A 14,172-nucleotide genomic window follows, 5' to 3' on the forward strand; every position below is an offset into this window, starting at 1 on the left:
GTTAGCCAGTTATATAATTTAAATTTGAATTTTTCAAAATGGCAAGGATCGAGCAATGATAGGAAACTTGTTAAAATTAGAAGGGCATTTGCTTGTGGGAGTTTCCTGTTATTGCTAGCCTGTCCCTTAGGATGTCAATGCTTGCCTCATTTCTAGTGTCATGTTTGTGAATTGTTTCTGTGATCCTGTGCTCAGTACAATCTTACCACTTTCATGAATGTTGATGAAGTGATGAGGACAACACAAACACCTAGTCATCTCGAGGAAGGTGAAAATCCTTGACCCCGCCGGGAATCGAATCCATGACCCCGTGCTCGGGAAGCAAGAACGCGACTGTGAGACCATGAGATTATCCTGATATATATGAAAGAAAGAGTGTGAAATACGTCATAAGTAGATAACTATTTGCTGACCATATCTCTCAGTTTCCACGAGGTAGGACACTCGTAAAATCTTTTTACAGATTTGATTGATATGTTCTTCCCATTCAAATTTGTCAACAATATGTATTTCTAAGAGTTTGAGACATTTATTACCTACATTTTTAGACAGTCCTAACATAAGCTTTTGGATTTTGTTTGGATTACAAACAAGATTATTGGCTGCAAACCAATTCAATGCAACGTCGAGAATTTCCTTGATAATCTTATCAAGAGTTGGGATGTTGTGATGCAAAATAAGTTGCATCATCAGCATAGCAGATAACCGACTGTGATACACAATGGGGCAGGTCATCGACAGCCAAAATGAAAAAGAAGGGGTGAAGGACAGCCCTGTGGAACACCAGTACCAATTTCTACTAAGGGGGAGCATGTACTTCTAATTGAGGCAAATTACCTTCTGGTTTTCAGGTGGGAAGAAATTGCTACTAATGTAGATTTTTGTAGACCATAATAAAGTAAAAAAGTAATAATACTTTCATTTTGTTAGCAATGTGTTAAAAGGAATGCAGTCAAACACTTTCATTAGATCACATAACACAAGTGATGACATGGTGGTTGGTTGGTACTGTTGGGCCTTCATGGCCTGTTTTGGAGCAGTTTAGTTTTTTAATACAAGTGATACAGTCTTCTTATTCCTGAAAGCTGTTAAAGTCTGATCAACAAGTTCCAGAACAGCTGCAGTAGTATTTTTACCTGGCCAAAATCAGTATTGACTGTCACTAAGGAGGTCATGCTTTTCAAAACAATTGCTTAATTGAATGTACATGAGTGATTCAAATATTTTTGAGGGTATTGGCCCAACAGAAACTGGTTGGTAGTTCAGGGGGAGACGTTTATCACTGTTTCTGAATATGAGGATAACTTTTGAGATTTTGAGTGAATTCAGAAACCTCCATACTCTATAAACATTTATTAAAAATAAAACTCATTGAATTTCTTATCAAGTGAATGTTTAACAACATAAATTAGACATCCAGTAGCAGTCCATGCTTTTGGAATTAGATAATTTGGAAACAGTTTTAAGAATGTCATCAGTTGTGAATTTATCCTAACGAAACAAAGACCTTTCAGACAACTGGGGACCATGCAGATCCCTTGCAGGTGTGTCTATGGCCTTAATTTTGTCTCAAAATTCCCTGAATATTAGTCATTCTGTTCTACTGGATCGAGCAGAGTTTGATATACCGGACTGGAAGATTATTTTATCTGATAACTTGCCATGCTGCCTTCCAATTATTTGGAGCACTTTCTATGCACCATTCATGTGCTGCTTTTTTTAGCTAGTATGAACCTAGCTTTGTAATACTTTTTGTTGTGCCTCAGTTATCCTCACTTTCATAATTTCAATACCATATGAGCATGTTTTCTTGAATATCTGCCAGTTGTTTTGTATACAAGTTAATGTTTGTATTTTTACTTTTATTTGAGGAGCTATTTTTTTTATTGGGGAATATGAACACCACAGGCTTCTACATTTTTTAAAAATGTCATCAAAATCATTTTCAGCTCCAGTTTTCCTTGTTTTACACTCACATACAGAGTCCCAATTTGCATTCTTTAATTTATCAATAAATAACCTAATGTGCTCCTCTCTCTGACCTCTTAACCATGCCACTCTAAATTCACATAGTTGGCCAGGATAATGTTGCCACATATGCATGCATGTATGTATGTATGTATGTATGTATGTACATATATATGATTTTTCTGTATTAGTTCTGAAAAATTTTGTCATCCAAGAATTAGGCAACATTTTCAGTCAAATCATGTGCCTATCAACTAAATGGTGAATCATTACCATCACTCTTTCCATTATTTGCTTTCAACCCAGGATTATCCATCATCACATTAACATATTATAAGATTTACAATTGTTCAGCTCATGTCATTCTAAAACCTCAAACTTCCTGTACAGAAACCCAACAGAAAATAAGGAACCTACAAATAATGTTAAAGGATAAAACAACATGCAAACTAGCTTTAGCCTATAACCCAAAGCAAACTCCAGTCCATGCGTTACCAATCTTCCACCTAAGACAAATTCCACTGTAGTAATAACTAAGCCAAACTGGTTACACACTCACCGTGGACTCCACAGAGGATAACATTACAAACTGGTTCACTCTGGCCAATTGCCAGCTAATATGGCGAACTCTTGCATGGTCCTGTCATAGGGCACACATGACAATAAATGCCATGTGGGTAGTGGCACCATAGGGATTGACAGTAATGTTGGGTGCCAACTATCCAGTTTTGATAGTGGTGTCTCATGGTATCACTGCAGTTAGCATACTAGCAAACAAGACTTTTTAAAAAACATATAGACTGTCCTTGCATTCCAAGATAAAAATGACTTTTTTTATTTAAAAGCAAACATTTCCATGATATTCTGGAAATGTATATTTGGAGAAAAACATGAAAGTGTTTCCTCTTAAATACTGTTGGCATGTTCTGTCAAGCACCAGCAAAGAATTCAGTTAACGTTTTATACATCCCCTGGCTGGACCACGTACAGTACTCAGTCCTGTCTCCACATACCCGATACCATAGTTTCTTTACCACGCAAACATTGGGGTTGCACTCGTCTGGTGTGAGACATTCCTGGGAGGGGCCAAGGTTCCACTGAGGGCTGAACCGCACAATAACCTTGCGTTCGGTGTGGGGCGATGGTGCAGTGAGTAGACTGCTGTAGCGTGTTGTGGGGTTGTGTACCACTGAGGGCTATAGCAGGAAGGAAGCCTCTCCGTCGTTTCTAGGTCCCCAGTTCAATACAATACAATGCAATACTACTTGTATTCAAAATATGCTTTTGTGACATTGATAAGGTTTTGTAGTACTTGGGAGATTATTGTACAGATTTATAATCATGTGATAGGTTCCTTTTTAATATCTTCTCTTGTTTGCAGGCATAACATGCAGATTATTTTACTGTCTTCTACAACAGTTGAGGATGCCTGAGTTTTTATCATGTTTTCCTTACTAATTTCTTGATAAACAGTAATGTTACAAAGATGTACATGTACAGAGCAAATGTGGAATATTTAATTTTTTAAACAAAGACCTGCATTAATCTCCAACCAGCTTCACAGTAATGATTTTGATAGCTCTGTTTTGTATTGTGGAAGTACTCTGTGCTGCAGGAGAGTTACCCAAGAAAATGATTCCATATATTAAGTGTGAACAAAAATATACATAATATTCAATTACAATTCCTGTGGATTTGTGCAGTTTCTCAGGATCCTTAAAGCCAAACAACCCTCTCTCATCTTCGAATCAACATATGCCACATGCATGTCTTATTTCATATTATTCTGTTTCCACAGTACCAAGAATTATGTCTCTTCACTATTAATTATGGACTAATTATTAATCATGACACTTTGATAATGGACATTTATATTTTTTGTGGTGTAAAAATTTGGTGCTACTGTTTTATTGTTATTCATAATTATGTATCCAGAATGAAATTTTCACTCTGCAGTCAAGTGTGCATTGTTATGAAACTTCCTGGCAGAGAAAAACTGTGTGACAGACCATGACTCAAACTTGGGACCTTTGCCTTTTCTAGGCAAATGCTCCACTAACTGAACTACCAAAACATGACTCAGGACACATCCTCACAGCTTACTTCCACGTTTACCTCCTGTCCTACCTTCTAACTTCACAGAAACTCTCCTACAAAACTTGCACAACTAGCTCAGTTGGTAGCACACTTGCCCATGAAAGCCAAAGGTCGCAATTTTGAGTCTCAGCCTGGCACAGAGTTTTAATCTGCCAGGAAATTTCGTATCAGCATACAAAAATGAAAATTTTATTCTGGAAACATCCCCCAGGCTGTGGCTAAGCTATGTCTCTGCAATATCCAACTATGGAAAATCCAAAATGGAATGTAACAATATTATGAGAAGGAAAGTTGCCACCCACCATATAGTGGAGATGTTGAGTTGCAGATAGGCACAATAAAAAGATTTTCACACTTAAAGCTTTCAGCAAATGGCCCTTGTCAACAATATACACCCACCATATAGTGGAAATGCTGAGTTGCAGATAGGCACAAGAAAAAGATTTTCACACTTAAACAATAGACACACACACACACACACACACACACACGGATTGGGTGGCGGACAGGGGAGAGGTGGGGAGTGGGGGGAAGTAGAAGAAAAGGAGAGAAATAGAGAGAAATAAATAAATAAAAAATATATATAAATAAATAAAATAAAGTAAAATAAAATAAAAATAAACACTGGGTGTGGTGGTGGAATGACAGCTGTGTTGCTGGAATGAGAGCAGGGAAGGGGCTGGATAGGTGAGGACAGCGACTAACGAAGGTTGAGGCCAGATGTGTTGCAGGCACATAGGATGTATTGCAGGGAAAGTTCCCACCTGCGCAATTCAGAAAAGCTGGTGTTGGTGGGAAGGAACCATATGGCACAGACTGTGAAGCAGTCATCGAAATGAAGGATATCATGTTTGGTAGTGTGTTCAGCAACAGGCTGATCCACTTGCTTCTTGATCACAGTTTGTAGGTGGCCAGTCATGTGAACAGACAGCTTGTTGATTGTCATGCCTACAAAGAATGCAACACAGTTGTTGCAGCTTAGCTTGTACATCCTCCCACCACCTCCTACTCCAGTTTGGTCACTAACATCACCTATCCCATCAAAGGCAGGGCTACCTGTGCAACCAGTCATGTGGTCTACAAGCTAAGCTACAACCACTGTGATGCATTCAACAAGCTGTCTGTCCACATGAAAGGCCACTGACAAACTGTGGCCAAGAAACAAGTGGACCACTTTGTTGCTGAAAATGCTGCCAAACATGATACCCTTCATTTCAATAACTGTTTCACAACCTGTGCCATATGGATCCTTTCCACCAAAACCAGCTTTTCTGAATTGTGCAGGTGGGAACTTTCCCTGCTTTGTATCCTGCATTCCAACAACCCTCCTGGCCTCAAACTTCGTTAGTCGCTGTCCTCACCCATCCAGCCCCTTCCCTGCTTCCATTCCAGCACTACACAGCTGCCATTCCATCACCACACCCGGTCTTTATTTTTTATTTATTTATTTAATTTATTCATATATTTTTTTATTTCTCTCCTTTTCCGCTACTTCCCCCCCCCCCTCCCCCCCCCCCCTCCCCACCGCCACCACCCGCCCGCCGCCCAACCTGCAGCACTTCACTGTCCACCATCCCCACCATGCTAACCCTCCCCCTCCCCCGCACCAGGCTCCTCCTCCCCCCCCCCCCCACCCCCTCCAGTCACCACTCCCATCAAGTGCTGGTGCTGCTGCTTGCAGTGTGGTTTCAGTTGCCTGAGACACCAGTAATGTGTGTGAGTTGCGTTTGCACGAGTGTGTGTGTGTCTATTGTTGAAAAAGGCCATTGCCAAAAACTTTATGCGAGAAAATCTTTTTGTTGTGCCTGTCTGCGACTCAGTATCTCCGCTTTATGGTGAGTGGCAACTTTCCTCTCCATAATATTGTTACATTCTCTGCAATATCCTTTCTTCTAGTAGTACTAATCCTGCAAGTTTTGCAGGAGAGCTTCTATGAAGCTTGGAAGGCAGGATATGATGTATTGGCAGGAGTAAAGATGTGAGGTGGGTCACGAAGCATGCTTGGGTAGCTCAGTTTACAGAGCAATTGCCTGCAAAAGGCAGACATCCCAAGCTCGAGTCTCACTCCTGCACACAGCTTTGGTTTGCCAGGAAGTTTCATAATTATCTAGTTTAAGTGGGTCTAGACATTATCTTGGTTTTTGTAAGTGTTTATTTGTTCTTGAAGATATTATTATTTTGTTTGTTTTGGTTATAAATGTTGTGTTATCAGCTAATAATAGCATTATAAGCGCCTCTATATTCAAAATCAGTGCATTAACATACTGAGCATGAAGACAAAGGGATAGTGAGCATCATGAAGTTGGTCATTTTGTATAACGTACCTTGTTTTACAGTTATTAACATTGCCCATAAGTGATGTTATTAATCTTGTGCCACAGTACTGTAAACTTTGTATTAAATGTCATTCAACATTACACATGGTGGGTTACACTACATTAGTATGTATAAAGGGTGAAGTGAAATTCATGCACTCGGTCTTTGCAGTGTAACTCCTCACATGGCAGCAATAAAAAAAATGTCTGCCACAAAATTTCATCTAGCCAGTACATCTGGCAGAAAAAGGACTTCAAAGTGGCAATCTGGCAACACTGTAACCACACATATGGAAACTATCTCTGTCAGCACATATTACCCATGCTGTACAGCTGATGTAGTCGGTAAGAGTTTTGGGTTAGCACGCAGGAGGTCAAAGGTTCGGTCCTTGGTTGGGGCGCATTTTTTTTTATTTGTTAATTCCATTCTGACATTTCATACTGTAATATACACCATTTCTTAGGTCGCATATATACTAAATTTACAACATTTTGTAACGTTGAACATAACAAATACATGGTTCGACAAATAAGAGTTGGGGTTGGGTTGATTTGGGGGGAGGAGACCAAATGGCAAGGTCATCAGTTTCATCAGGATGGGGAAGGAAATTGGATATGCTCTTTCAAAGGGATCATCCCGGCATTTGCCTGAAGCGATTTAAGGAAATCATGGAAAACCTAACTCAGGATGGCCAAGCGTGGGATTGAACCATCATCCTCCTGAATGCAAGTCCAATGTGCTAACTGCTGCAACATCTCACTCAGTGACAAATAAGAAATAGACAGTTGAAACAAATGACCTGTCATAGGACAGAATAACTACAAAAGTAATATGAATTTCAAGATGCTAAAGATGACAGCACAGTACAATAACAAATATACTTGTCATTTATACTACATGTAATATGAGGGCTCAGATGTCGCACATTAGCAACCAGTGACAATAATAATGTCCATATTAATGACCACATGACCTTCACAACAGAAGACGTTGTCCTCAGAACAACAGATGCTCAAATCGACCTCCCTGCATTTCCAAATGTTACGCAACCTGCCAGATCATACAGCTTTGGACCCTTTGCAGCAAAGCTACTTTCACAGTAACCAGAGCAGCATGAACACTTGCTACCAAGTCTTCCACATTTGTTGGCGGAGTAGAGTACACATACTCCTTCAAGTGACCCCACAGGAAGGAATCCAGGAGATTTAGGTCAGGTGAACACGGTGGTCATACAACTGGACCTCCACATCAGAGCCATTTCCCTGGAAATGTTCTGTCCAAATACTATCACACATTAACTCCAGATTGTGGAGGTGCACCATCATGTTGGAACCATATCCTCTACTGAACATGTAGTGGAACATCTTCCAGCGCATCAGGCAGATATTTTGAGAGGAATGCATGATAGCTTCGTGCTGTCAACCAGTCAGACAACATGAAGGGGCTCATCACATGTTGCCCAATATTCCAGCCCAGACGTTGATATCAAAGCAAACTCGATATCCACCGATGCAGGTGATGTGCAGGTTAGCCTCTACATCTACATCTTCATTTATACTCCGCAAGCCACCCAACGGTGTGTGGCGGAGGGCACTTTATGTGCCACTGTCATTACCTCCCTTTCCTGTTCCAGTCGCAAATGGTTCACGGGAAGAACGACTGTCTGAAAGCCTCCGTGCGCGCTCGAATCTCTCTAATTTTACATTTGTGATCTCCTCAGGAGGTATAAGTAGGGGGAAGCAATACATTCGATACCTCATCCAGAAACACACCCTCTCGAAACCTGGCGAGCAAGCTACACCATGATGCAGAGCGCCTCTCTTACAGAGTCTGCCACTTGAGTTTGCTAAACATCTCCGTAACGCTATCACGGTTACCAAATGACCCTGTGATGAAACGCGCCACCCTTCTTTGGATCTTCTCTATCTCCTCCATCAACCCGATCTGGTACGGATCCCACACTGATGAGCAATACTCAAGTATAGGTCGAACGAGTGTTTTGTAAGCCACCTCCTTTGTTGATGGACTACATTTTCTAAGGACTCTCCCAATGAATCTCAACCTGGTACCCACCTTACCAACAATTAATTTTATGTGATCCTTCCACTTCAAATTGTTCCGCACGCATACTCCCAGATATTTTACAGAAGTAACTGCTACCAGTGTTTGTTCCGCTATCATATAATAATACAATAAAGGATCCTTCCTTCTATGTATTCGCAATACATTACATTTGTCTAAGTTAAGGGTCAGTTGCCACTCCCTGCACCAAGTGCCTATCCGCTGCAGATCTTCCTGCATTTCGCTACAATTTTCTAATGCTGCAACTTCTCTGTATACTACAGCATCATCTGTGAAAAGCCGCATGGAACTTCCGACACTATCTACTACGTCATTTATATATATTGTGAAAAACAATGGTCCCATAACACTCCCCTGTGGCATGCCAGAGGTTACCTTAACGTCTGTAGACGTCTCTCCATTGATAACAACATGCTGTGTTCTGTTTGCTAAAAACTCTTCAATCCAGCCACACAGCTGGTCTGATACTCCGTAGGCTTTTACTTTGTTTATCAGGCGACAGTGCGGAACTGTATCGAACGCCTTCCGGAAGTCAAGGAAAATAGCATCTACCTGGGAGCCTGTATCTAATATTTTCTGGGTCTCATGAACAAATAAAGCGAGTTGGGTCTCACACGATTGCTGTTTCCAGAATCCATGCTGATTCCTACAGAGTAGATTCTGGGTTTCCAAAAACGACATGATACGTGAGCAAAAAACATGTTCTAAAATTCTACAACAGATCGACATCAGAGATATAGGTCTATAGTTATGCGCATCTGCTCGATGACCCTTCTTGAAGACTGGGACTACCTGTGCCCTTTTCCAATCATTTGGAACCTTCCGTTCCTCTAGAGACTTGCCTCACACCAATGGTGGGCATTGCGCATATTGAAGACACCCTCAAGAGTGAATGCTGCTTCATCCAATCATATTACGGTGCTCCTAAAGTCATTGTTGGTTTCCTGTTGTTGTTGGAACAATTCACAGGATTGCAATCTGCAGGATGCAGGTGTTGCATGAAAGCATAATGATTGGGGTGCAGCCCATGCTTGTGCAGCACATTACTGACCGTTCATTGCGAGACATGCAGCTGCCTTGCTATGCTACAAGTACTTCGCTGAGGTTCTCGGTGTATGACCTCCAAAATAGCTTCCTCAGTAGCTGGAGTACAGTGAATCCATGGAAGACCTCTGCCCTGTGATGGTGGAAGGAGAGAAACTGATTCCCAAAGGCGCAGCTCCAGATGACAAAACACATTTTTATCTGGGAGATGTCGATGAGAATATCTAGCAGCATATTCATGAGCGGCAACACCAGCCCAGTAATGAGGTGCACCAAGGACCAGAAGCATATCCACATATTCATTATTTGTGTATGCCATACGTCTGCCACACTGGTTTAGAGGTTTACAATGAGAAAATTCGATGTGTGTACACATGGTACATTGTAGCTTGTCACAGGTGTGTTATTCTGCTCAAATTAGTCCCTCTCCAATGGACAGCATGTCCAGTATAAACACGCCATCAGTCCTGCGCACAGCTCCATCTGACGTGCATTACCCTTCTGACAGATATTGTTCTGCATGATTCAACCTGACACTGCTAATTGTGAAATGTTCGGTTTCAAATTACACCACTTCCTTAACGGTAATAGACGTGAAGTTTCCACAATCCCATCGACAGAATAATGATAATAATAATAAATTGAGATACATACTAAACAGCATGAGGTTACCAGACTCAATGTTGAAAGGCATAATTAGTGGGATCATGGTGATAACACATACAAATAGTAACAGAGATTGGACATTATTGGCAAAGCACTTTGCTAGTGCTACTGGCAACGTAAAGCCCTGCTGAAATGTAATGGATTTGAATGAGGTAAGGATCTATGGGACCATTGGAGGGGGGTACAAAGAAAACAGGTTTCAATCTAGTAGATGAAATGGTGCAAATAAATTCACACCCATGACGTGGAAAGGGCTTCTTTCAAAGCTGAACGATCTTCCTCTTCTATGATTGTAGTATGTAACTGCAAATGTTTTCTAGACGATGCACTGCAATCACTGTTGAGGATTAAGATGCCAGATACCGTACCACCTGGACTACATTTACCAAATAAAAAACATATGCCTCAAACCAGGATCGAACCATTGACCTACTGCATGCTAATCCAAAAATATATCCACTGCACCAACTGCACAGCATGAGTAACATGTGCTGACAGAGGTAGTTACCATACATGTGCTTACAGTGTTGCCAGATTGTCACTCTCTAATGTCCTTTTTCTGCTGGATGCACTCGCCAGACGAAATTTTGTAACAGATATTTTCTTATCACTGGCATGTAAGGAGTCACACTGTGAATCCCCAGTGCATGAATTTCACTTCATCCTGTATAGGTGTATATAGGAATATTTAGATGGTATGTACATGATACCTGTAAAGGGAAACTTGATACAGCAGTTAAGATTTTGTTTCAGTCATTAACTTTATTTAAATAACTTTTACATAGAGCACTTTTACTTTAACAGACTATCACATTGGACAAGTGGCCTCTCACACGGGACACCACCATCTATGCAGTAGCACTGTTTTCTCTGGTAGCTTCCATCTGGGATGATAAAATCACGTGGATAGAGTCAGCAATAATGGTTCTCCTTATTGTCACATACATCCTCATCATGGTTTATAACAAGAAACTGAAATATTTTTTTGAAAACACATGCAGACCTAGAAGATGTCAAAAACATGGTGAGTGAACAGTTATGAATTACATGGGTTTAGACTTTTTATCTAAAAATCTGTTCATATAAGAACTACAGTTGATTTCTTTCTATCCTTCCTTCTTCTTATATATTTATTTTTCTTTTTCTTATTTTTCACAGATAAAAATAAATCGCTGTTTTATTCCACATGCATGGATTCTCTTTGTTGAAATGTTAGCCATCTATACTTTTGCTCTCAACTATTAGAAAAACCAAATTTCAACCACCGAGAGCTGCTGATAAATAATTCTCTATTTGCAACCAATGCCAGTATTCAGAGCACATCTGGTGCCTTAAAGTCCTATTATGATAGCTTATATGGCAATATTTCCATGTAAGATGTTTTGTTCAAGTGCTGTTTAGTAAAGAAGAGTCGTAATAATTTTTTGACAACATTCTTTCAATCACACAAATAATTTTCATGGTCCTTCTCAACATAGTCACCTTTGGATGTGATGCATTTGACCTAGCATATCAGCCAGTCTGCAAAGACATGCTGGAAAGTATTTTTTTAAAGGTTCCTCGGAGCTTCCTCTGCAGCTTTCACAACTAGTCTGATGATAGAAACTGCCTCGCATGAGGGTGTTTCTTCAAGTTAGGGAATAGAAAAAAGTCACACAGGACTAAACACAGACTACAAGAAGATTGGGTGATGCACTTCAGATTGAATTTTGTAAGATATTCAGTAATAACATTTGCAATATGTAGCCATGCATTATTGTGGGGCATGATCTGGCCTGTTTCACAGATATGTGGCCTTTTGCACCTGATATGGACTTGCAAAGTTTTCAGGTTGTTCTTGCAGTATTGTGCAGTTCTTGATGTGTGTGCAGGTAGAACATGCTAATAAATGATTCCATGAACATCAAAAAATGAGATGACCATAATTTTCCCAATAGAAGCAAAAACTTTTTCTTTTTGGGGGTTGGTGATGAAGGAGATTTCCACACGTTGCTGTTTTCCTCACAGGATGAAAATGATGTATCAAAGATTCATCAGCAGCGATTACTTTTGAAAGAAACTCCATATCTTTCTCTAACATCAACTTCAACTGCATGCAGACCTACACATAAATGTCTTTTTGTTTGCAAATCAACTGTCTTGGAACTCATGGCACACAAACACATTTCAGAAGATATTTGTAAGGTTGCTCATCAATCCTCTTTCACAATGACAACAGTAATGTTGATGCTTTCTTCTGTAATAGCAGTAACTGGAGCATCAGGGACACCTTCTTTGAAACTGATTGTCTCCACTCTTTAAACAATTTTGAGGCTGTGCTGTAGGGGAGAACAGACTCTCCACAGGTTCCTGAAATACTGCATAGGCCTCAGCTGAAGATCTGTTGAGACAAAAGCAGAATTTCTAAGCCACATACTGTTCACTGCATGTTACCTTCACTGTTGCAGTAAGTGATATGGAACAGGTTTCACGTTCCTCGCCTCTCACAGGTGGAACCAGGTGTGCCAACAATTAAACTGATATGGAGTGTTTGTTGCTCATTAAGCTAACAGAATATCATAACATTAAATTATAGTGTAAGCAATTATGACCATGAAAAAATTATTATTATTTTTTATCGAATAACCCTTGAATAATTTATCAGTAGCTCTTAGTGGCTAAAATATGAAAGGATGATTATTTCAGGTACTCATATAAGTTGACAATAAAGTTAAAATTAGTAATTTTTTGGCTACCTCAGGTTTCCAAACAGTGTACAGTGGAAAATAATATCATTATCTCAAAAAAGCTTAAACTTTCCACAAATAAATACAGTTAGCTGTTTATGTAAGTATGTTTGCCTCATGCTTTTTCAGACTAGATATGATGTACTTTTCATTCCGATTGAATTCTCTGGGATGTGGAACATGTCACAAAACAAGAATATACAATAAAAATTTACAAAATAAGAATGGTTTTGCTAATTACCTTCCACAGATCCCAAATGAAATCGAAATTATGGACGTGGAATAAAACTTGTCACCAAATATTATATGTTCAGTACCCTTAGGTGCATATGGTAATTCTTAGGCTATCCTAACAGCACAACATCAAATAAAAAATAAATAAATAAATAAAAAATACTTTACAGCAGTTATTTACAATAATCCATTTGTACCAAAGACAGATTGTACACAATACTGACATTACATATTATTAATAACATGAGTGCCTCAATTGGTTCTGCTAAGAAATTCCCAAATAACTATCAAGAAGTGATCCCCAGAATTTAACACTGTCAGCTTCTTCTAACTGCTTCTCATTATATTTTAAGCATATACTGGCAGGAAATCTTTTACAAGTTCTGAATTGCATATACCATTTTTTTTTTCAAACTTTGGTGACAGAGAATTGGCTAGGAACCATTTATTAATGACCATGAAAATTTCATTAGTTGACCTTCCTAAGAGTATACCTGATTTACTATAACAGAACAAACTTGGCAGCTGGTAAAGTTACTGATGAGAGGTCTCTGATATGTGCAAGAAAAAGTAAGGGCCCTGAGACAGAACCTTTGGGGACACCACCAGTTGGTTGGAATCATTAGGAGTGTTTCATTCATATAGAAGCTATAAAATTCTTACCAATAATAATGACATCTGCACTGCACTTGTGCTATGCAGTGGTACTGCAATGCCTGTTTTGAAGCTGAGTATGTGCTTACTGTTTGATGTGACGTTACCACAACCTAATACATGTGACATATGACTAAAAATTCATTGTAATCCTAAATGAAATATTGCAACATTTAAGAGAATGTTAGGGACCTTATATCTGCCTCTGTAGCTCAGTGCTCAGCATGTCTGGCTGCCATGCAGAGGACCCGGGTTCCACTCCCGGTACTACCAGGGATGTTTCCTTGGTGGGAGGACTCAAATGGGTGCACTCAGCTTCGTGATGTCAACTGAGGAACTACTTAAATGAGACATAGTGGCTGTGAGGTCTAGAAAGCTGCCAAAG

General features: G+C 39.7%; 1 protein-coding gene across 1 annotated transcript in view; it reads left to right on the forward strand.

Moving 5' to 3' along the window:
* LOC124607060 (sodium/potassium/calcium exchanger 4-like) overlaps positions 1-14,172 on the forward strand; it is a 137,050-nt gene that overhangs the window by 58,960 nt on the left and 63,918 nt on the right. The window contains exon 5 of the mRNA XM_047139237.1: positions 10,978-11,197. Within this exon, the coding sequence (XP_046995193.1) occupies positions 10,978-11,197 (220 nt within the window). The remainder of the gene's footprint in view (positions 1-10,977; positions 11,198-14,172) is intronic.

Source organism: Schistocerca americana, chromosome 3, assembly GCF_021461395.2.
Source record: "Schistocerca americana isolate TAMUIC-IGC-003095 chromosome 3, iqSchAmer2.1, whole genome shotgun sequence".
In the NCBI taxonomy this organism is placed as follows: Eukaryota; Metazoa; Arthropoda; class Insecta; order Orthoptera; family Acrididae; genus Schistocerca; species Schistocerca americana.